Source organism: Macaca thibetana, chromosome 14, assembly GCF_024542745.1.
Source record: "Macaca thibetana thibetana isolate TM-01 chromosome 14, ASM2454274v1, whole genome shotgun sequence".
In the NCBI taxonomy this organism is placed as follows: domain Eukaryota; kingdom Metazoa; phylum Chordata; class Mammalia; order Primates; family Cercopithecidae; genus Macaca; species Macaca thibetana.
This window is the reverse complement of record NC_065591.1, coordinates 28,804,737-28,829,416: the sequence shown is the minus strand read 5'-3', so window position 1 is coordinate 28,829,416 and position 24,680 is coordinate 28,804,737. Positions and strand designations below refer to the sequence as shown.

Below are 24,680 nucleotides of genomic sequence, written 5' to 3'. Positions count from 1 at the left end.
TAGAGAAGAACAGCATTGTGGAATCTGTAAGCTTTGGGGTGGCCTAGAAGCTCCCATTGGCCACCGTGAGGGGCGAGAATGAGGTGGAGCCAGACTGGGGGCTTTGAGAAGCATCCCTGGGTGTCTTGGGCTACTCACTGTGGAGCTCGCTGCCTGCCAGAGGTCACTTTTCAGCAGCTTTGCCGTTTTTAATCTCCTTAGCAATTATTTGAATTTTGTGCAATTAGTTGAGTATTTTGATTGTACTTTTATCGTACTTTATGAGTTTATGCGGGAAAAATGGATCTTGAAATTGATGACCACAGGTCGTAATATAATTGAGATAAAGATGAAAATTGATAGGCTTGCAGAAGTGGCAAATCTTTATCCTCATTGGACTCAGGTTATTGCACATCAGTTGTGGAAGAAAGAAGCACATGGGTACCAAAGGCTGAAAATATATCACCCAAAAATGAGCTCTGAAGATGAGGTGTAATTAGGGATTTCATAATCCTTTCAAGCTCTGGGGGGACAGAACTCTTCCTAAATCATGGAAGTGTGGTATTCTACATGAGTATGTATTTGCAGGAACTCACTACGTATGGAATTTGGTGATTCATTGTAGATGAGAAAGGAATAGCAGGAGTCAGGCTTAGGGCATTGATGGGGGAGGCATAAAAGGTAGGAGCAGATGCTGGAAACAATGTGGTATTAAAATAGTGGAAACACTTGGTGATTCAGTGGGCATGAGAAGTAGAAACTGCGTTGGAAGCGTCGGGAAATTTTTGTTCAATATGGAAAGCAATAAGGTGACTTTCTCTGAGGCTCTTTAAGAGCTATAAGGAGAACAGAATTAATGATAATGGTAATGACAGCTAACATTTTCAAGCACGTACATGTTGGGCATTGTTCCAAGCTGAAGGTTCTCAAAGTATGGTCCCCGAACCAGGGGCTTCAGTATCAGCTGGGAATCCGTTAGAGAAGCAAATTCTAACTGAATCTGAAACTCTGGGGTTGGGGCCCAAGCAATCTGGTGTTTTTTTTTTTTTTTTTTTTTTTTTTTTTTTAGACAAAGTCTCACTCTTGTCACCCAGGCTGGAGTGCAATGGCACGATCTTGGCTCAGTGCAATCTCCGCCTCCCAGGTTCAAGCAATTCTTCTGCCTTAGCCTCCTGAGTAGTTGGGATTATAGGGACACCCCACCATGCCCAGCTAATTTTTGTAATTTTAGTAGAGACGGGATTTCATCATATTGGTCAGGCTGGTCTTGAACTCCTGACTTCAGGTGATCCACCTGCCTCGGCCTCCCGAAGTGCTGGGATTACAGATGTGAGCCACCGCACCCAGCCACAATCTGCGTTTTGATGAGTCCTGCGTGATTGTGAGGCATGCTCAAGTCTAGCAATGCTTTCAGCATTTCTCCTGGGCTAACTCATTTATTCCTTCTGAGGACTGATGAGGATGGTTGTGTTATTACGTATCCCCCTTTTACAGATGCTGCCACTGAGGCTCAGAGATGGGGATTATTTGTCTAAGATACAAATACATACAGCTAGTAAATGGTGGCACGAAGACCCAGCCCAGGTCATCTGGCCACAGAAGAAAAATCTCTTGGATTATATTTAAATGCCCTCAAGGAATCCCCAGGAAAAAAATCCCAAAAACCCAGGCAGGAGGAGTTCCAGGTTTACTTTATTTGTTGTTGTTTTTGTTTTGAGTGTTCAGCAAATCAGACATGGACTGTCTTCCTTCTTCCTTATAAACATAACCTTTTGAAAGCCCCAATTCACCCTTGAATTATGGCTGAAACGGTGCTAAATGAAGAATTAGTATTAGCACCGAGTTTCCACTTCTTCAGTCTCCATTTGGGGACTTCTCGTGAGTCTCATCACACTTACACACACCAACATTGGCTTATTAGGAATTCTCTGGGCCTGGGAGTAAGTTGTGTTTGTAAGGCTTTGTTGTTTATCTAGGAAAGCTTCCAGGTTCACAGGAGATGTACACATCATTAGAGGTGATGGCTGACCTTTCAAAGTCATAGAGAAAAAAAAAACTGGAAGTGGCCTATGATTTCCTGGGTTTATGCCAACAACGGGAACCTTCTAAGACATTGATATCTCCGGAAGCAAATGTCTAGAGTGAAACTGGTTAACACAGGTTCTGGGAAGGCAGAGCAACACAGCTGCTTTCCCTCTGGGGTAGGAAAGAATATCTCATTTGGGAATGGAATCCACTCGAGTGCCAGGCACTCTCCTTGCTAGATGTTGAATGTGGATAGTCGAGAGGAAGGCCCAGTTGGGTGGAGGCCCTGTGGCAAAACCCAGTTACATGGCCTGAGATTGCCAAGCCAACTGCCCCAGTATCTGAATCTGTAATGGATCCCATCTGCTTTCTTCTCTGGGCAAGGACGTAAGAAACCTCTCTAAGGCAGGAAAGCATGATGTCTAAAAGCACCAGCTCTTCTACCAGTAGATCTGGGTTCTAATCCTTGTTAGAACACTGACTAGCTGTGTGCCCTCAGCCTTGTTACTTAACCTCTTTGATCATCAGTTCTCTTAATAGTAATCCAGGTGGAATCAGGGGACCTACTTCATATGGTTGATGTGGTTGCTAAGTGAGGTGACATATAAAAAGTGTCTGGTTACATCGTGAGCAGTCAACAAGTGATAAGTATTTGTATCAGTATTTTTATTACTATTGCTAAGTAAACCAGAAGAATATAATAGGGGAAAGATTTGGGCTTTGGATGCAGACCAACCTTGGTGCAAAGTCTGATCTCACATTTGCTAGTTGCTTCTTCGAGCCTCAAATTCTTTATTTGTAAAAAGTGGACAGGTTGTGGTGAAAGTAAAATGTGAGAAGGCAGCAAAAGACTGTAAGACAGTGTCTGATACTGAGTAAAAACCAATAACTGACTCCACTGGCATTCTTACTGCCATTATCATCACCCCTAAAACATTAAAAGGGACGGTATCTAGCAGCTTAGCATTTACAGATTTCCTGCTTCCTGGTCTCAGTGGAAAGTTCTTCCTGCTGGGAAGATGGGGTTCTCCCTGGTGACCCCTCTCATCTGGGTGCCTCCCACCGGGTTGGGAAGGTGCCTGCTTGGCAGGAGGCATGCATCGTTGGTAGCCCCACACCACCCATGGCCACCCTCTGCTCTGTTCTGCCCACTCCTCCAACTCGCTCTCTGCGATGACCCGGGAGGAGCCGGGTCTTTCCTGTCCATTGAAGAGTGGTGGTTTTAGATGCCTTTCCCCAAACATCTTGTTTACATTTTTCCTAGCTAAGTCTCATTTTTCTGTTTGCAGCCCATTTTTCTATGTCTTAGGAAAAATAGATATGTCAGCTGTTTTTCTTTTTCACTTCCATGTCCTCTGCCACTTCATTAGAGTGCGACTTGACTGTGTCCAAGTTCATGTATCGGATGGGGAGAGGATGCATTAAGTAACAGTGGGCCCAGTTCCAAGTCCCAAGTTGCTTCCTGGGTGGTTACTATTTAGTAACTGTTTTTGGCTTAGTCTTCTGCCTGGGGAGGTGGTGGGGTTGGTGCCATCAGGCAAGGAGTGGGACAAGAGAAACTTGGGCCTTCTCCAGCTCTGTTACCATACAGCTCCATCACTACAGCTCAGCAGCCAGCAAACATTCAGAAACTTCTGGAGTCAGGCATTCGTCAGGGGATGGGACTACTGTGAGGTAAGGTCCAGGAAGACTGGACACTTAGGAAGAACACACAATGCAAGATGGCTGCCTGAGCCAAGGCTGGGTTTCGCCCCGCCTTCAACCCATTTGAGCAGGCTTAAGCCCCACAGATGTTAAGTTGGCATATCTTTAGGTGAAGTGACAAGGTGAGCTTCATAATTTGCAGAGGCCAGTCCAGAAGGAACATGTGGGTACTCAGCATTCTGTGCAAGGACTCCTGAATGCCATTCTTCTCACCACCTCTAATGTCAACAGTGGTGTCCCTGGCTTCTTCTAAAATAACTCTACTAACCAGACTGGTGTAGGGATGCCAATCTCCCCTTCCCACGGGCCTGCTACTGCAGCTCATAGTGGGCAGAGGTCCCCAGGAGATTGCACATCTGCACTGGGCACTCTTGGTACCTAGATGGAGGGTGGGTGAGAGGTCCCCATTGAGTCAGCAGCAATTGCACTGCAGCACTGCCAGTCTAGGGAGTGCAGGATGGCTGGCACTATGCCTCTCCCCAAGACATTGCAGGGCGCATGCCCAGTCCTGACTCTCCCTGTACAGGTGCAGAGGCCTCCACCAACATGACTCTGTCAGCACCTTGGGAGTAGGGTGACACTGGTGATGGAGCCCAGGCACCAGGGGTGAGGTGTAGGTGCCTAAAAATCCCTCCTGGGGAGGTGGTGAGGAGGCAGGACCATGAGTGAGCTGAGGCTTTAGATGCCAGTGCATGTTCACTTATAAAACACAAATTCAAAGATAAAAATACTAAGAATCAAAGATGGCAACTGCAGAGCACCCAACCGCAAGTGGAGGCCTTCAGAGTACAAGGCCCTTAAGAATGCAAGACCCTTTGGGGCTCAAATTCTCTAGAGAGATTTGGGGTTCAGTTTGAGACCCATTAGCAAAGCTGGAAGATGCAGCTGTGGCTCGGATGTTGGAGCATAAATGAATGGGCACACCTCCACTGGGTGGATGGCAGTGGTTCCCCAGTGAAGAGGGGCCTGGGGCTTGGCTAACTCAAAAGATCCTTACTCTGATAGTGTGTGCTGAATAAAACATGAGCAGTAGAGAGACTGAGCCTCACTCTCATGTCTTTTATTGGAATTGTGGAGAGGGAGACCCTACTTCTAGCCTCAGTTTATACAACTATAAGGTAAGAGCAAAATCTACAGACTCCTGGGAGCAGGAAGTTATATAAGGATTTTCAAGATACCTTTGAAAGGTACGTTAGCCTCCTGGAAAATGGAAATGGATCCACTAAATATCATTAAAATGTGTGTGACCAATTGGTTTTGACCATAGGACTGGGGAGAGGAGAGAATGTCTATATGATTCTTAAGACCCCTTCTAACCTCAGGTTTGTGTTTCTCTTATTTTGGTCTAAGCTGTAGAATTTCCATGCTGTGTATTGTGAGAAGTTTTAAAGGAGTATTTTCTTTATCCTTTCTCCATAATATAGGAATAATTACTTTTCCTTGAAAATATATAAAAAAGATTTTTTTTCCTAATGGCTCCTTGAAGGGAGAAGACCTTGAAAGGAGAAGAAAGGAAAATCCAGGCCACGTTTTGAGGTTTATTCCATAAGATATGGACAATGTAATTTTCAAATGATTTTCTAATTCAAATGAAGAAAATGGCAACAAACTTAGGGACCCTATAGCACTTATTCTTCTTAAAAATATTCTGTCTTTTATCTTGGCTTCTTAAAAATAAAAAATGATTTTTATCACTAAAATAGTCAGTATATATATTCAGTAAATATTTATTAGGTACCTACTATGTTCTAGGTACTATACCAGGAGCCAAGGATATTAACTAAAATAAGACATGCCCTCACTCCTAAGGACCTAAAATTCTAACACATGAATGGTTTGAATTAATTTCTGTTAACTCATGCTATCACCTGGACTAGGTTTTTATTTCTGTCCATGCCTCAGTTCCCCCTATCCTCCCCCCATGTAGATAATTATAGTGATAGAACAACATGATGAAAAGTGCATCACAGAGGCAATCTCTAGTACCTCTCTAGGTGGATTTCAGAAATGTGAAATTAGGGAGGGTTAAGAAAGTTGTTTTAATAGAAGCCTGGGACATCAGTGTTGACACTAGAGGTGCTGAGAAGAATGGCATTCAGGAGCCCGTGCACAGAATGCTAAGGGGACGTTCTGAGAACCTCGCCTGGGCTAGGTGTAAGGGACCAGCCAGGCGGAGACTGCAGGGCACAATTGAGATTTGTGCTCAGAAGTATTCAGTGGAGTGGTTGCCATCTGAACATACCTCCACAGACCACTCATGTCCAGCTCAGCTGTCACAAGATGTCAATTTGGTGCTGGGATATTTTCTTGCTTTCTGACCCAGAAAGTCTTGCCATGACCCAGCTGGGATTCATGAACTCGGCTGGAAGCTAAAGAACAGGTTAGGGCTTTGTCTTTATTGCCTGTGTGTTTCACAGTTCTTTGTGAAGGAATTGCTTTTTTTTTTTTCTTTAACAAAGTTGGTATATTCCTATATGGTGTCACTGTAATTTTGATTTGGTGTTCTAGCTGCCATCTTGAAACTACATGGTGGCTGGGTGTGGTGGCTCACGCCTGTAATCCCAACACTTTGGGAGGCAGAAGTGGGCAGATCACTTGAGGTCAGAAGTTCGAGACCAGCCCGGCCAAAATGGTGAAACCCCGTCTTTACTAAAAAAGTACAAAAATTAGCTGGGCATGGTGGCTAGTGCCTGTAATCTCATCTACATGGGAGGCTGAGGTGGGAGAACTGCGTGAACCTGGGAGGCAGAGGTTGTAGTGAGCCAAGATCCCACCACTGCATTTCAGCCTGGGTGACAGATCAAGACTCTGTCTCAAAAAAAAAGAACTACATGGTGACCAGTTACTTTCTCTAATTAGGTTGTATTTTGTAAATCCTAATAGGACTGTGAATTTGCTTAGTGTGTATCCATCACAGAAATGGGATAGTACCTTTGATAAAATGTTCTATTAGTACATTTTATAAAGGCCCATTCACTACTGACTCTCGGCCTCCCACTCCTTTTGTGAAGTTGGGCTGAGATAGCAGTTATTACTATTGCTACCACCAATGCTGATTACTAAAGACATAAAATACTGTGTGTATGTGTTTATAGTGATTAATCATGTTTATAATGATTAATGTGTTTATAATGATTATAATGAAGAATGTTATGGTATTGCTAGTATGCCATTTTACAGAGGAAGAGCTTGGGACTCAGGGAAATTAAATACAAAATCGCACAGCTAGAATGTAGCTGACTGGAACTTGAACTGATACCCAAGTTCTTTCCACTCTGCTCCATATGCTTCTTTTATCATTGCAATAGGGTCTAGGGTTTTATAAAGGAGAAGGCTAAAGAATGCATTAGGTCCTTTGGTAAGACACATTATCACCTTTGCAGCTGCCTCTCCCATAACATAGGCCTTGTTAATCTAACAATGTAACATGAGTGTAAAGACCCCAGCCCGTCATTGATCTCTGAGCTTCTGTGACTTGCAGAGAGGCTGCTCCATGTCTTAGGGGGCCAGCTGTAGCCTTTCAAGGGAAGAAAGGGGTCTGGGTGGGAAGACTTGCTGGAAGGCAGTGAAGTGGAGTGGAAAGAACATGGCTTACAGACTCAAGAAGACCAGGTCTGTCTCCCTTGAGCAAGTCTCTTCACTGACCATCAGTAAAGTGAGGCCAGTAGCACCAACTTGATAGGAGTGAATTAAATGAGATGAAGGATATAAAGCTTACGATGTAGACAGGACACTCAACAATTGTTAGTTGCAGTTGGAAGAAGACTTTACTTTTCTCTTTCCACAATTTCCCACGTGCACATTCATCGACAGATGCATATTCACTGCTGCTTAAGATTTTGCACGCGGTCTCTTTCATGCTAGTGTGAGAAGCCCTAAATTTATGTTTTTAAAAATATGTTATTTCTGCATAGTTTCCCATTGCCTCAGTGCTCCCTTTTGTGAGTTTAGATCACTAAGGGCCTCTAGGACACTGGGTGTCAGCAATAGCGAATTCATCCAAGCTTGTGTCATGCCTCTTTCCTGGTCTGAGGGATGAAGGTGGCGGTTGGGGTTGCCTGTTATCTCACCCGCTCTTTTGCTATGGGAAGTCTCACTGTCTTCTCCTGAAGCCTTGGCCTTCCAAGAGGAGAAAAGGCTTCTTAAACTCGGAGGCATGGCTAGAACACAAGTGCCTAGAACTCTGTGCCCTTGCCCACTGGAAGTGGAAGAGGGTTCATCACTCACGCTCTAGAGTTGCCCAAATTCTTATGTTCTTTGTTCTCTTTTGGCAGAACCAGCTTCTTGCAAAAGGACTGTTCTTTGTGGAGGAGAAGATCAAGCTATGTGAAGGCAAGTATAAGACAGCCCTGATAGATTGGGGCCTCTGTGACTCAGCCTTTGATGTCTGAACAGCTGAGATGCTTCTGTCCAGAAGTGACAGACTCCAAGCGAGTGATTCACCCTGTCCATTTCCTCCCTACCTAGGCGGCAGCACTTTGATTTGAGTCAGCTACTCACAGCATTGCAAGTCAGAACTGTGTTTCAGAAAAGTGTAGTGGGATGGGGTGGTTTCTTTGGAGACCTTGTTCAGGATTTTGTTTGTTTGTTTAATGGGATGCAGGCTAGGGGTCTCTTTTGAAGGAATAAGTTACTCTGTGAATCCTCCATGCTATTTCCTCTGGTCTGCCCCGAGCTATTTCCTACAGACCTTTGTAATATTTCTGGGGAGTCATAGAGGAGTCCTGTCCATTTGGGGGACATTAGGCTAAGCAGGTACTCACTCAATAGGGTATGATTTGATAGATGAAGGGAAATTTCCTGATCTTAGATTTTAAAGTCCAACTGACAGGAGAGAAAGGAACTGAATGGAGATGGAAACAGGTTCCAAAGGTAAGAATTGGTCAACCCCATGACTCTATCAAGGGCTACTTTTAGCTCCCACCAAAGTGGGACTTGATCTTAGCTTGCCACCTACTTTTTGGGTAACTTTTGGTTAGTTACTAGTTTCTCCAAGTCTCAGCTTTTATCGTTTTTGAAGTGATAAATTGGGGTGAGGGGTTGTAGGGAACATAAGGCACATGAGTGGCGTAACACCATACCTGGCACACAGCAGGTGTACATACCGGACCCTTTCTTTTTTTTCTGCTCCAGCCTAATGTCCCATAGATCAAACTTACTTCCAGGCCCAGACTTATTAGGTGTCATGTCATCATCCTTTTGTTTCTCCCCATTCCCTGGGAGAGACACTAGTGTGTCCAGGAAAGGGGCTCCTAGAAAGACAAAGTAGGAAGGAAAAGGAGAAACTGACGCTAGAAAGTTCTGAGGTCTGGCATACAGTAAATGCTTACCAAGCCTTGGGAAGAATAGAGGTTAGAAATTAACCTTTGCACATTTGAGAATTGGCTGAAGCCATTCTTCCCTTGAATACATCGATAATATTATTTTTTTTTCCCAAACTTATAAATACCCAGTAACCCAAGGCCTTTAGAAAAAAATTGTAAATTGTGGTTAAACAAAACCCCACACAATATAAAATATACCCTCTTTATAATTGCAGTACTTTACAGTTCAGTAGTGTTAATTATATTCACATTGTTGTGTAACAGATCTCTAGAACTTTATCTTGCAAAACGGAAACTCCATGTCCATTGAACAACTCCCAACATTTTGCCCCCTTTCCTCAGCCCCCGACAGCCACCATCCTATTTTTTGTTTCCGTGCTTTGACTACTCTAGGCGTCTTATAATTGGAATCATATGGTATTTGTCCTTTTGTGACTGGCTTAGTTTCATTCAGCATAAGGTCCGCAAATTCACGTTGTAGCATGTGAGAGGATTCCCTTCTTATTTTAAGGCTAATATTCCATTGTATGTGCATGCTACATTTGCTTTATCTTCTCACGTGTCAAAGGAAGGGGCTTATTCTTAGGTGACTTGCTTAAGAATTTAGTGGGTCTTTTGCATTTTATTTATGTATTTTTTTTTGAGACAGAGTCTCACTTCTGTGGCCCAGGCTGGAGAGCAATGGTGCGATCTTGACTCACTGCAACCTCTACCTCCCAGGTTCAAGCGATTCTCATGCCTCAGCCTCTTGAGTAGCTGGGATTACAGGCACCTGCCACCACGCCTGGCTAATTTTTGTATTTTTAGTAGGGGTTTCACCTTGTTGGCCAGGCTGGTCTCAACTCCTGACCTCAAAAGATCCACCGCCTTGGCCTCCCAAAGTTCTGGGATTACAGGCATGAGCCACTGTGCCCGGCCCTCTTTTGCATTTTGGAGTCAGGCTAGTACAAAAATGTGGGAAACAACTGCCTGGTAAAGGGAGGGGAAAGAAACATTGTCCCTAGTCACATAAATTGTATGTATGTTATCTGGGGAGTTATTACAAGCTCCTGGAAATGTGGAAAAACAGCTCTATGAAAAAGATACTGAATAAAACCAGAGGTTCAAGTGCCCTTAAAAGGGGAAGTTGAATGTCTCTCACCCGAATAACCCTCATCATAGATACACTCAGAGTGAAAACTCAGAAATGGGGCTAGACAGGATGAACAAAGTTCATCCCACATTCTATGCCCCTGCCCTGGCGTGGCCTGAGAGCACCAGGCCTGGGGTATTCTCTCTGAGTCTCTTCTAGTCCCGGAGTTCTGGTGTTGGGGCCTTTTCTGTACAGTGAATGGGCATGTGGGGAGCCTTTAAGGGCCTCTGCCATCTTCAACCAGGCATCTCTACTGTTTAATTTTATGTATTAGAACTCCAAGAAAAATTCTGTTTGAATAAAAGGATTCTCTTGCTATAAAACAAAGTTTGAAAACAATTAATATGATATGTCCAGTCACTGAACAAACTCCTCTTTGTTGACATCTCTGCTTAGATACTTACATGTCTATATATACACACCCCTTCTTTACTGCTGCAGAAAAGACAGGTGGCTGTTCATACCCACCTGTTGCTCTTTTGTGGGCAGAAGACGCCATGTTAAGTTCATCTTTTCTAGAGCCTTAGTGACCTTGAGTCTTAGGAAGTTTCTGACACTTACCCACATACTTCTGGTGACCTAAACTGCTGTGTTACATTAGAGGGCAGATGTATAGGACAGTCATCTAGAACCATCCATCCAACCCCCTTCATTGTTTGCAGGGAGCTAAGTCCTTGACTTATGGGCTGTTTCTGGAAGGGAAGGCACCTGTGTTCTTTAACTCTTTCTCCCCCAGGGCTGCCCTGTTGCTGTGTCTGTGTCTGTCTGATGTTCTTCTCTGAACACTTTCCAAAACCTCCATTACTCTCTGAAGTTTGCAGCAAGCAATTAGACCTGGGTTCTTGGGAGGCGTCTTACTGCTGCTAGGTTGCAGAATTACGTTGTGTGTCAACGAGCATCCTGTCTTGGCACTGCAAGGGGGAGTAAGTAGGCAGCAGTGCCAACCTGCAAGGTTCTCTCTTCTTCCTTTCCTTCAGATCAAGAGGACCTCTGCTTGTCTTGGTTGTAGAAGGCTTAAGATAAGGGACATCAACAGAGAAGCTGGAGTCACCTTTTACCATGTGGGGTACATTATCCAGGTGCTGGAGTTCACCTTGGTTCTAGGAACCAGGATGACCCAGTATGTGAGATGGTCCTTTTAGACTTCCCCTTCCTCCTCCCTGCAGTGAAACAGCATAGCCTGCATTTGAAAGAGGATACTGACTGCTTCAATCAAATGTTTATTTGATTATCTACTATGAGCCAGTACGTTGCTAGGTGCTGGGGAGTCAGGAGTCGGAGAAACCATCACAGCATTACAGGCCCTCATGGAGCTCACACATGAATCAAATCATCACCAAGTATAAAACTGTACCCAGGACAAGTACTAAGAATACAATCTGTAGCAGAGTGGTTTGACCAATGGGGAGAGACTTTCTCCTAGAAGTGATGTTCAAGCTGCAACTAGAAAGATCAACAGAAGTAGGTTAGGTAAAGAAGGGAGAGAAAGAGCAGTCAAGGCAGAAGGGCCAGCACATGCAAAGGCCCTGTGGCATGAGAGAGAAGGGTGACTGCAAGAGAGATCATTAGAGCCCAAAGGCCAACAGGAATACAGAAGAGGATCAAGACCCAGAAGGAGGAGACGGATTCTCCTGGGCTGTGTAGATCATATTATTCAGGTTTTGTTTATCCTAGGAGCAAAGGAAAATGTTCATGCTAACTATTAAGTCCTGTTCTACACTGTCCCATATTTGAGTTAAATGGTAACCTCCTTCCACTCACCAGTCCCAGTATCTGCAAAAATCTATACACTTGGCACTTTCCATCCATTCAAGCAAAGCTTTTAAAAGATTGATTTATGAAGTGGCTGCACCATCCTTAGCACTAGTAATATAGTGATGAGCAAGACAGATAGGGCCCCATTCCCACTTCCATTCCAGTGACAAGACAGAGAAGAAGTGAATAAACCGTTCCAATAAAGTGTGATCAGTGGTTTGCACAGGAAAGTTGAGGGTGTCCTGGATTTGCATTTTCCCCCTGTGAATTTCACCCTGACCTTTCAAAATCTGCACATCTTTGGACCTGCTGGCTACTAGTCATGCCCTTGTTCTATTCTGTCTCCCCAGCCACTGCTTTTATTGCCCATTAAATTAATAGACGGTGCCAAATGAATCTTTCAAGATTTATTCAGTGGAACTGGCAGTGTCTTGCCAAACGTGTCTCTCAGTGTCTAATCTTGGCTGACCCAGTTTCTTTGCCTGGGATGAGCTGAGGCAGTGACCAATATCAGCTCTGATATCTAGGTCATTAAACAGCAACTGCTATGCAGGCCCTTCTCTGCCAGGGCCCGTCTTTCCTGGAGGTGCAGAGTTCCTCACACAACCTTCCGATGGTATTGGGTGACCTGTGTGCTCCAGCCTGGGGTAGCAGGGACACTTGGCTGTAGCTTAGGCTTCCTCATCCTGGGAGTAAGTAGGACAGCATCAGGAGTCAGGTGCTGTGTTTTGCAGAAGGCCTTTTCAGAGAATGCTGCCCTCCCAGTTACTGTAAAGAAGTGGGTGGAGAAAACAGTTTCCAGATCCTCTTTCTGCCTCTCTCCATTGACAGCTGAAATCCAGAATAAGCCCAGTGTCTTAATGAGTAAGAAAACAAAACAGTATATAGTGGTGCACATGATCTTCCCAGATTAGCCTGGCCAAGAGCATGGTTTCTGGAATCACAGCTCTGCCTTTGAGCTGTGTGACTTTGGGGCAGTTAGTTGGCCTCTCTGAGCCTGTAAAGCGGTGGTATTAGAGTCTAGTCATGAGATATCTTATAGGTAAGTAAACTAGCATTGTGCTGGATAATGTTGTAACCATTCATGTGATAACAGTTACTGTGTGATTCTAAGATGTCAGCTCCCTTTTCTGGATTGGAGGATGGAAAGGCATATTTGCATATTTTCCGTTGGATTTTCCCACCCAGTCCTACATTTACTATAGTAACACCTTGTAGATCAAATGTAAGTAATGCGCTCTCTTCCCTCCCCACACCTAATGCTGCGTCTCCCATTCAGAGTCTTACTAGTGAAGACTGGTAAGTTTAGATTACTTATTAGTAAGACCAGTGAGCTAAGATCAATGCATGCATCCTTGTGAGATGGAATATATTTCTGCCCTGAGAATTTCTGTTGGTCTTAGCCTGGAATGAAGATCCTGCAGTACCACACCTCTGCTCTCTGGGCTTTAATAGCTCCTGGCTGCAAGTTTGTAAGCATGTGCAACTTAGACATTTTATGTGGAACTGTCTTCTGGCCTCTTCTACAAATAATGACAAATTCTTTTCTTTCTTCCTCCCTTCCCATCTTCTCGCCCTCTTGTAGGTGAAAATCGCATTGAGGTTCTGGCTGAAGTCTGGGACCACTTCTTCACTGAGACTCTCCCTACCCTGCAGGCAATATTTTATCCAGTTCAGGTTAGTCTCACCGGGGAACACTTCCTGTCATCCTCAGCAGTCTGTCTTCTCTCCTGGCCTTTGCAGCCTGGGGGCTCCTGGTAAATGGGAGAAAACTTGGAGATTGGGCACTTGCATTGGTTAAGGAGTTTAGAGATGTTTTAAGGGCTCTCTGGTTCTATATTTAGTACCTAAGTTCAAGTGAAGAAGAGTGCCTGCATAACTAGCAATTTTTAGGCTCTTGTTACCCTCTTGGTTTTGAGTATGTCTTTATATTCTTGGAGTGGTTTGTTTTTCTTAGTTTTCAAAAGTAGAGAAGTTGGGGGGAAGGGAGATTTCTTGTTTCTTTTCTTTCTTTCTCCCCTGCCTCTTTCTTCTCTCCTTTTTTTTTTTTTTTTAAAAGCACAATTTTAAGGCAAGTTTGCTGTTGCCTTCAAATCATGAAAAAGGAGTAGCATTCCGTGTTCCTCTGTAAGGGATCCTACGTGATTTAGTAGGAGGAACGCCGGACTAGGAATCCGTAGACTTAGATTCAAGAGTGTGGGTTTGGGCAGAGTCATTTATCTTCTGTGAGCATAGCTCCATCGTATCTCCAGCAAAACGAGGACTTGAGAATAAAATATGAATGACACCTCTAGTATTCTTACTCTGTGGCCTCCACTCCTTCTACCATTTATGTTGATATTCTTGCCCCCTTGTCTCTGTAGAGCTAATACCATGATGATCACTGCCAGGTCGATGCCACCTCTAAGGAAGGTTGACCTGTAGATGTTCCTCTCCAAAATACATGTCTCTCTCACTTAAGCTGCAGTGTGCTCACTCTTCTCTCCTCCCACTGTGGTTGAGGCTTCGTATGTAATTAGGTATTGTTGAAGTGTGGGTGTCGTATGCAGAGGAACACAGCCATTAAGCAATGGGTAGAATGACCTTATGCCAGAGGTCAAGACCTACGTGGACTGTTTGGTCTGAACAGTGTTTTAAAGGAATTTTGAATTGCTGAAAACATATGTCAAGTATCTAAAACCTGGGAGGTTAGGCTTATAGATTTCATTTTCCATGTTAGACTCACCCCATAACATTTCCAGTACGATAGTACAGATAGAAGCCTCTGTCCTGTAGCCTGCAGAAACCTTCCCCTTCCTTGCAGTAGTCACCCATCAGCCATCAGTGAGTCTTCTCTCAGGAAGACAGACATGGGGATAAGGTTGCCAGATTAAGCATATAAAAATACAGGATGTTGGCCGGGCACAGCACTTCGGGAGGCTGAGGCAGGTAGATCACTTGAGCCCAGAAGTTTGAGACGAGTCTGGGCAACAAGATGAAAACCCATCTCTATTAAAAAAAAATCAGCCAGGCATGGTGGCATGTGTCCGTAGTCTCAGGTACTAGGGAGGCTGAAGTAGGAGGATCACTTGAACCCAGAAGATCAAAGCTGCAGTGAGCCGAGATTGCACCACTGCACTTCAACCTGGGAGACAGAGCAAAACCCTGTCTCTAAATAAACAAACAAGCAAACAGGATGTTGAGTTATATTTGAATTGCATATATAAGCAAATAACGCAATATTTGGGACATGTTTATACTGAAAAACTCTTCAAATTTCTATGGGTATCCTGTGTTTTATCCGGCAACCCTACTGGAAGGGGGGTGTACAGAAAAGGCCTGGATTTGTAAGTCGACAAAGGGGCATGTTGAATCAGTACCTGGTGTCTCCTGTGTTTGTTTATTTACTTATTTATTTATTTATTTATTATTATACTTTAAGTTCTAGGGTACATGTGCACAGCATGCAGATTTGTTACATATGTATACATGTGCCATGTTGGTGTGCTGCACCCATTAACTCGTCATTTACATTAGGTATATCTCCTAATGCTATCCCTCCCCCCTCCCCCCACCCCCCGACAGGTCCCAGTGTGTGATGTTCCCCACCCTGTGTCCAAGTGTTCTCATTGTTCAATTCCCACCTGTGAGTGAGAACATGTGGTGTTTGGTTTTCTGTCCTTGCGATAGTTTGCTGAGAATGATGGTTTCCGGCTTCATCCATGTGCCTACAAAGGACATGAACTCATCCTTTTTTATGGCTGCATAGTATTCCATGGTGTATATGTGCCACATTTTCTTAATCCAGTCTATCATTGATGGACATTTGGGTTGGTTCCAACTCTTTGCTATTGTGAATAGTGCCACAGTAAACATACATGTGAATGTGTCTTTATAGCAGCATGATGTATAATCCTTTGGGTATATACTCAGTAATGGGATGGCTGGGTCAAATAGTATTTCTAGTTCTAGATCTTTGAGGAATCGCCACAATGTCTTCCACAATGGTTGAACTAGTTTACAGTCCCACCAATGGTGTAAAAGTGTTCCTGCTTCTCCACATCCTCTCCAGCACCTGTTGTTTCCTGACTTTTTAATGATCATCATTCTAACTGGTGTGAGATGGTATCTCATTGTGGTTTTGATTTGCATTTCTCTGATGGCCAGTGATGGTAATCATTTTTTCATGTATCTGTTGTCTGCATAAATGTCTTCTTTTGAGAAGTGTCTGTTCATATCTTTCACCCACTTTTTGATGGGGTTGTTTTTTCCTTGTAAATTTGTTTAAGTTCTTTGTAGTTCCTGGATATTAGCCCTTTGTCAGATGGATAAATTGTAAAAATTTTCTCCCATTCTGTAGGTTGCCTGTGCACTCTGATGGTAGTTTCTTTTGCTGTGCAGAAGCTCTTTAGTTTAATTAGACCTCATTTGTCTATTTTGGCTTTTGTTGCCATTGCTTTTGGTGTTTTAGTCATGAAGTCCTTGCCCATGCCTATGTCCTGAATGGTATTGCCTAGGTTTTCTTCTAGGGTTTTTATGGTTTTAGGTCTAACATTTAAGTCTCTAATCCATCTTGAATTAATTTTTGTATAAAGTGTAAGGAAGGGATCCAATTTCAGCTTTCTACATATGGCTAGACAGTTTTCCCAGCACTATTTATTAAATAGGGAATCCTTTCCCCATTTCTTGTTTTTGTCAGGTTTGTCAAAAACCAGATGGTTGTAGATGTGTGGTATTATTTCTGAAGGCTCTGTTCTGTTCTATTGGTCTATATCTCTGTTTTGGTACCAGTACCATGCTGCTTTGGTTACTGTAGCCTTGTAGTATAATTTGAAGTCAGGTAGCATGATGCCTCCAGCTTTGTTCTTCTGGCTTAGGATTGTCCTGGCAATGCGGGCTCTTTTTCGTTCCATATCAACTTTAAAGTAGTTTTTTCCAATTCTGTGAAGAAAGTCATTGATAGCTTGATGGGGATGGCATTGAATCTATAAATTACCTTGGGCAGTATGGCCATTTTCACGATACTGATTCTTCCTATCCATGAGCATGGAATCTTCTTCCATTTGTTTGTGTTCTCTTTTATTTTGTTGAGCAGTGGTTTGTAGCTCTCCTTGAAGAGTTCCTTCACATCCCTTATAAGTTGGATTCCTAGATATTTTGTCTTCTTTGAAGCAATTGTGAATGGGAGTTCACTCATGATTTGGCTCTCTGTTTGTCTGTTATTGGTGTATAATAATGCTTGTGATTTTTGCACATTGATTTTGTATCCTGAGACTTCTGAAGTTGCTTATCAGCTTAAGGAGATTTTGGGCTGAGACGATGGGGTTTTCTGAATATACAATCATGTCATCTGCAAACAGGGACAATTTGACCTCCTCTTTTCCTAATTTGAATACCCTTTATTTCTTTCTCCTGCCTGATTGCCCTGGCCAGAACTTCCAACACTATGTTGAATAGGATGGTGAGAAAGGGCATCCCTGTCTTGTGCTGGTGTTCAATGGGAGTGCTTCCAGTTTTTGCCCATTCAGTATGATACTGGTTGTGGGTTTGTCATAAATAGCTCTTATTATTTTGAGATACATTCCATCAATACCTAACTTATTGAGAGTTTTTAGCATGAAGGGCTGTTGAATTTTGTCAAAGGCCTTTTCTCCATCTATTGAGATAATCACGTGGTTTTTGTCTTTGGTTCTGTTTATGTGATGGATTACGTTTATTGATTTGCATATGTTGAACCAGCTTTGCATCCCAGGGATGAAGCCCACTTGATCATGGTGGACAAGCTTTTTGATGTGCTGCTGGATTCGGTTTGTCGGTATTTTATTGAGGATTTTTGCATCAATGTTCATAAGGGATATTGGTCTAAAATTCTCTTTTTTTGTTGCATCTCTGCCGGGATTTGGTATAAGGATGATTCTTGCTTCCTTAAGAGTTAGGGAGGATTCCCTCTTTTTCTATTGATTGGAATAGTTTCAGAAGGAATGGTACCAGCTCCACTTTGTACCTCTGGTAGAATTCGGTCATGAATCCACCTGGTCCTGGACTTGTTTTGGTTGGTAGGCTATTAATTATTGCCTCAATTTCAGAGCCTGCTATTGGTCTATTCAGGGATTCAGCTTCTTCCTGGTTTAGTCTTGGGAGGGTGTATGTGTCCAGGAATTTATCCATTTCTTCTAGATTTTCTAGTTTATTTGTGTAGAGGTGTTTATAGTATTCTCTGATGGTAGTTTGTATTTCTATGGGACCGGTGGTTATATCCCCTTTATCATTTTTTATTGTATCTATTTGATTCTTCTCTCTTTTCTTCTTTATTAGTCTTGCTAGTGGTCTATCAATTTTGTGGATATTTTAAAAAAAACAGCTCCTGGATTCATTGATTTTTTTTTTTTGAAGGGTTTTTTGTGTGTCTATCTCCTTCAGTTCTGCTCTGATCTTAGTTATTTCTTGTTTTCTGCTAGCTTTTGAATGTGTTTGCTCTTGCTTTTCTAGTTCTTTTAATTGTGATGTTAGGGTATCAATTTTAGGTCTTTCCTGCTTTCTCTTGTGGGCATTTAGTGCTATAAATTTCTCTCTACACACTGCTTTAATGTGTCCCAGAGATTCTAGTATGTTGTGTCTTTGTTCTCATTGGTTTCAAAGAACATCTTTATTTCTGCCTTCATTTCGTTATGTACCCAGTAGTCATTCAGGAGCAGGTTGTTCAGTTTCCATGTACTTGAGTGGTTTTGAGTGAGTTTCTTAATCCTGAGTTCTAATTTGATGCACTGTGGTCTGAGAGACAGTTTGTTATAATTTCTGTTCTTTTACATTTGCTGAGGAGTGCTTTACTTCCAACTATGTGGTCAATTTTGGAATAAGTACAATGTGGTGCTGAAAATAATGTATATTCTGTTGATTTGAGGTGGAGAGTTCTGTAGATGTCTATTAGGTCTGCATGGTGCAGAACTGAGTTCAGTTCCTGGATATCCTTGTTAACTTTCTGTCTCATTGATCTGTCTAATGTTGACAGTGGGGTGTTAAAGTCTCCAACTATTATTATGTGGGAATCTAAGTCTCTTTGTTGATCTCTAAGGACTTGCTTTATGAATCTGGGTGCTCCTGTATTGGGTGCATATATATTTAGGATAGTTAGCTCTTCTTGTTGAATTGATCCCTTTACCATTATGTAATGGCCTTCTTTGTCTCTTTTGATCTTTGTTTGTTTAAAGTCTGTTTTATCAGAGACTAGGATTGCAATTCCTGCTTTTTTTTGTTTTCCATTTGCTTGGTAGATCTTCCTCTATCCCTATATTTTGAGCCAATGTGTGTCTCTGCACATGAGATGGATATCCTGAATAGAGCACACTGATGCGTCTTTAGTCTTTATCAAGTTTGCCAGTCTGTACCTTTTAATTGGAGCATTTAGTCCATTTACATTTAAGGTTAATATTGTTATGTGTGAATTTGATCCTGTCATTATGATGTTAGCTGGTTATTTTGCTCATTAGTTGATACAATTTCTTCCTAGCATCAATGGTCTTTACAATTTGGCATGTTTTTGCAGTGGCTGGTACCGGTTGTTCCTTTCCATGTTTAGTGCTTCCTTCAGGAGCTCTTGTAAGGCAGGCCTTGTGGTGACAAAATCTCTCAGCATTTGCTTGTCTGTAAAGGATTTTATTTCTCCTTCACTTATGAAGCTTAGTTTGGCTGGATATGAAATTCTGGGTTGAAAATTCTTTTCTTTAAGAATGTTGAATATTGGCCCCCACTCTCTTCTGGTTTGTAGGGTTTCTGCCAAGAGATCTGCTGTTAGTCTGTTGGGCTTCCCTTTGTGGGTAACCCAACCTTTCTCTCTGGTTTCCCTTAACATTTTTTCCGTCATTTCAACTTTGGTGAATCTGACAATTGTGTGTCTTGGAGTTGCTCTTCTCGAGGAGTATCTTTGTGGCATTCTCTGTATTTGAATGTTGGCCTGCCTTGCTAGGTTGGGGAAGGTCTCATGGATAATACCTTGCAGAGTGTTTTCCAACTTGATTCCATTCTCCCCATTACTTTCAGGTACACCAGTCAGACGTAGATTTGGTCTTTTCACAGAGTCCCATATTTCTTGGAGGCTTTGTTCGTTTCTTTTTACTCAGACTTCTTGCTTCATTTCATTCATTTGATCTTCAGTCTCTGATACCCTTTCTTCCACTTGATAGAATCAGCTACTGAAGCTTGTGCATGTGTCACGTAGTTCTCGTGCCATGGTTTTCAGCTCCATCAGGTTATTTAAGGTTGTCTCTATGCTGTTTATTCTAGTTAGCCATTCATCTAACCTTTTTTCAAGGTTTTTAGCTTCTTTGCAATGGGTTTAACATCCTCCTTTAGCTCGGAGAAGTTTATTACCGATCATCTGAGGCCTACTTCTGTCAACTTGTCAAAGTTGTTCTCCATCCAGCTTTGTTCCGTTGCTGGTGAGGAGCTGCATTCCCTTGGTGGAGAAGAGGTGCTCTGATTTTTAGAATGTTCTGCTTTTCTGCTCTGGTTTCTCCCCATCTTTGTGGTTTTATCTACCTTTGGTCTTTGATGATGGTGATGTACAGATGGGGTTTTGGTGTTAATGTCCTTTCTGTTTGTTAGTTTTTCTTCTAACAGTCAGGACCCTCAACTACAGGTCTGTTGGAGTTTGCTAGAGGTCCACTCCAGACCCTATTTGGTATCACCAGTGGAGGCTGCAGAACAGCAAATATTGCAGAACGGCAAATGTTGCTGCCTGATCCTCCCTCTGGAAGCTTTGTCTCAGAGGGACACCTGGCTGTATGAGGTGTCAGTCAGCCCCTACTGGGAGGTGTCTCCCAGTCAGGCTACTTAGATGTCAGGGATCCACTTGAGGATGCAGTCTGTCTGTTCTCAGATCTCAAACTCTGTGCTGGGAGAACCACTACTCTCTTCAAAGCTGTCAGACAGGGACGTTTAAGTCTGCAGAAGTTTCTGCAGCCTTTTGTTCAGCTATGCCCTGTCCCCAGAGGTGGAGTCTATAGAGGCAGGCAGGCCTCCTTGAGCTGCAGTGGGCTCTACCCAGTTGGAGCTTCCTGGCTGCTTTGTTTATCTACTCAAGCCTCAGCAATGGCAGATGCCCCTCCCCCAGCCTCACTGCCTCCTGGCAGCTTGACATCAGACTGCTGTGCTAGTAGTAAGCAAGGCTCTATGGGCGTGGGACCCTCCAAGCCAGGCACAGGATATAATCTCCTGGTGTGCCATTTGCTAAAACCATTGGAAAAGTGTAGTATTAGGGTGAGAGTGTCCCGATTTTCCAGGTACCGTCTGTCATGGCTTCTCTTGGCTAGGAAAGGGAATTCCCTGACCCCTTGCATTTCCTGGGTGAGGCAATGCCCCACCCTGCTTCAGCTCACACTCCATGGTCTGCACCCACTGTCCAGCAAGCCCCAGTGAGATGAACCCGGTACCTCAGTTGGAAATGCAGAAATCACCCATCTGTGTTGCTCATGCTGGAACTGCAGACTGGAGCTGTTCCTATTTCACCATCTTGGCATCAGCTGCCTCCTGTGTTTAAAGGCAAGATGAACCAGACCCAGGACAGCAACATGGTACCACCATTTCAAAGGGCCCTGGGTCTCTCTTCAGGACATTTGTGTAGGGAATTCCAGGGTGCAGGTGTCCAGATGGTTCTAGAATGGAGAATGCAGGATCTGGGTGGACATAGCCCCAGTATAGTTAAGAGGGCAAAGGTGGAGGCAGGGGATGGGGAGGGTCTTAAAAGCTCAGAGCCAGGCAGGAGCCCAGACATGTGGGTCTAAGGATAGCTCTGTTTTGGTTCTCTTGAAAGATGGTAAGATCTGGCAAAAATTAATATTGCCCCTGTTCACCTCCTCACTCCCCCACTGACTGACTTGAATTCTGCTTCTCTTCTCGAGTTTGCCATGGCCCCAACCTTGCTGGCTTCTCTTTTCCTGTCAACTCCTGAGACCATTCACATGTGCTAACCCTGCTTTATTCAATTAGCTGAATTGGGTGTGGGTGAGATGGGCATGTCCAAATTCAGATTGTGGACAGGGAATATTCCGGGGAGGTGGTGAAGATCTGTAGCAAATGGGCATCAAAGGTATATAGCATACCCAGAAGGAGGCAAACTGTGCCTTCCTCCTCCTTTTTGCTCTCAGCTGATCAGGTTCACATATTTATCATTTTATGGGACTATATGCTCTTAGGCTTTACTTTTTCTTTGTGCTTAGCATAGAGAAACTGGATGGCATTTGGGTAACAGGGATATGCACTGTTATTTTTTTTTTGGAGGATGTAGGTTGTGAGGAGACAGGCTTGGTTTTCTTATGCTTTCCCCCCACCCCCAAGCCTAAAACAAGAAAAGAAAAGCCAATTCTGGATTAGTATGAATTCCTTCTCTGATTCATTGTGGGCCTAAGAGATGGCTAAGTCCTGGTAACAAGCCAGTCCTCTGGTTAATGGCCCCAAATGATCCTTGAAGAAAGCAATGATTAACTTGTTTATGTGGCAGGTTGGTATAAACCAGGTACCTCACACCATCCCTTAAAAGTATTTTCTGCCTACATCAAAGGCCAGATTCTACATTTAGAAAAAGAATTTATGGGTTGGAAACCAGCAAGGAGTTCTCAAGATAAAGCCCCCTGCCCCCGACCCATGCTGGGGAGGAATTTAGATATTGAGAGACTGGGATATTGGAGCCAGTTCTAACATAAATGGTCATGGCATGTTGCTGTCCTTGGCCTGGTTCAGCTCACCTTTAAACACAGGAAGTACTAGGTACCAATTCAATATGCCCCACTGGTCACTTATAAATCGAGGCCTTTTCTTCTGAGAGTGTAATGTTTAACCATGGGCTTAGAAGTCCCAAAGGCAAAAATCCGTCATGTTCTCCAGGTGAGTGCTGTAACTACTCAGGCCCAGTCTAGACCCAAATAACTACAGGTATTTCATATGAAGAAGTGATGACAACAGAATAATCTGGGTAAGAAATGAGGGAGGGGGAGCAGCACCAAAGAGGAACAAAGTGGTTCAAAGCATGAGCTGCTGAGTTAGCTCATGACTGACTGTGTTTGTCTGTTTGTGTTGCTATAAATGAATACCCAAGACTGGGTAATTTATAAAGAAAAGAGGCTTGTTTGGCTCATGGTTCTGTAGGCTGAACAAGAAGTGTGGTTGCCAGCGTCTGCTCCGGGTGAGGCCACAGCAAGCCTTCACTTATGGCGGAAGGCAACAGGGGAGCCAGTGTATCACATGGTGAGAGGAAGCAAGAGATGGGGAGGAGGAGCTAGACTTTTTAAAACAACTAGCTCTCTCATACTAATAGAGTGAAAACTCACTAAAGAGTGAGAGCTCACTCATTACCAAGGGGAGGGCACCAAGTCATTCATGAGGGATCTGTCACCATGACTCTACCTTCTACTAGACCCCACCTCCAACACTGGAGATCACATTTCAACATGAGGTTTGGAGGGACCAAATATCTAAGCCATATTATTCTGCCCTGGTACTCCAAATCTCATGTCCTTCTCATATTGCAAAATACAATCATTCCTGCCCAATAGTCCCCTAAAGTCTTAACTTGTTCCAGCATCAACTCAATCAAAAGTTCAAAGTCTCATCTGAGACTCAAGGTAAGTTCCTTGTACCTGTGAGCTTGTAAAATCAAGAACAAGTTATTTACTTATAAGATGCATTGGTGGCACAGGCATTGGGTAAACATTCCCATTCTGAAAGGGAGAATTTGGCCAAAAGAAAGGGACACCAGGCCCCACTTGAGTCTGAAACACAACAGGGCAGGGCAGACATTAAATCTTTTTTTTTTTTTTTTGAGACAGAGTCTTGCTGTGTCGCTCAGGCTGGAGTACAGTGGTGCGATCTTGGCTCACTGCAAGCTCAGCCTCCTGGGTTCACACCATTCTCCTGCCTCAGCCTCCTGGCAGACATTAAATCTTAAAGCTCCAAAATAGTCTTTGACCCCAAGTTCCACATCCAGGGCACACTGACGCAAAGGATGGGCTCCCAAGGCCCTGGGCAGCTGTGCCCCTGTGGCTTTGAAGGGTGCCAGCCCCTGGGTCTGCTCTCACAGATTGGAGTTGAGTGCCTGTGGTTTTTCCAGGCTCAGGGTGCAAGCTGGTGGCTCTGTCCTTGGGTCTGTGGGAGGGGGTAGAGAGCAGCAACCCCTTCCCACAGCTCCACTAGGAAGTGGCCCTTTGTGGACCGTGTCAGGGGCTCCAACCCCACATATCCCCTTGGCACTGCCCTGGTAGAGTCTCTTTGTGGGAGCTCCACCCCTGCAGCAGGCTTCTGCTTAGGCACCCAGGCTTTTCCATACATCTTCTGAAATCTAGGTGGAAGCTGCAAAGCCTCCTTCTCTCTTGCACTCTGTGCACCTGTAGACTTAGCACTATGTGGACGCCACCAAGGCTTATAGCTTGCTCCCTCCAGAGTAGCAGCTGGAATGGTACCTGGGGCACTTCAAGCCACTACTGGAGCCAGATAAACTGGGATGTGGGGAGCAATATCCTGAGGTAGCACTGGGCATCCCCTGAGCGTGGCCTCCAAAACCATTATTTCCTTTTAGGTCTCTGGGCCTGTAATGGGAGGGACTGTCCCAGAGGTTTCTGAAATGACTTCAAGGCCTTTTTAAAACTGTGGTCTTGGCTATCAGCACCTGTTTCCCTTTTAGTCATGCAAATCTCTCTAGGAAGTGATTGTTCCACAGCTCTCTTGTATTTCTCTCCTGAAAATGCCTGTTCCTTCTTCACTGCATGGCCAGGCTGCAAATTTTCCAAATTTTC

General features: G+C 43.7%; 2 protein-coding genes across 42 annotated transcripts in view; one reads left to right on the top strand and one right to left on the bottom strand.

The window, feature by feature from the left end:
* The window catches only part of COMMD9 (COMM domain containing 9), a 1,186,740-nt gene that overhangs the window by 148,859 nt on the left and 1,013,201 nt on the right, over window positions 1–24,680 (bottom strand). Inside the window, exon 1 of one of the 36 annotated variants that reach the window (XM_050759499.1) lies at window positions 22,223–22,226. The exons of the other annotated variants lie outside the window; for them this stretch is intronic. The gene's annotated coding sequence lies outside the window, so the exon portion shown is untranslated. Of the gene's footprint in view, window positions 1–22,222; window positions 22,227–24,680 lie in introns of those variants that run through there. 36 annotated transcript variants of the gene reach the window in all.
* PRR5L (proline rich 5 like) overlaps window positions 1–24,680 on the top strand; it is a 182,120-nt gene that overhangs the window by 134,841 nt on the left and 22,599 nt on the right. For all 6 annotated transcript variants that reach the window (XM_050759437.1, XM_050759438.1, XM_050759442.1 and 3 more), the window contains 2 exons: window positions 7,983–8,040; window positions 13,505–13,596. In XM_050759437.1, coding sequence (XP_050615394.1) covers window positions 7,983–8,040; window positions 13,505–13,596 — 150 coding nt within the window. The remainder of the gene's footprint in view (window positions 1–7,982; window positions 8,041–13,504; window positions 13,597–24,680) is intronic.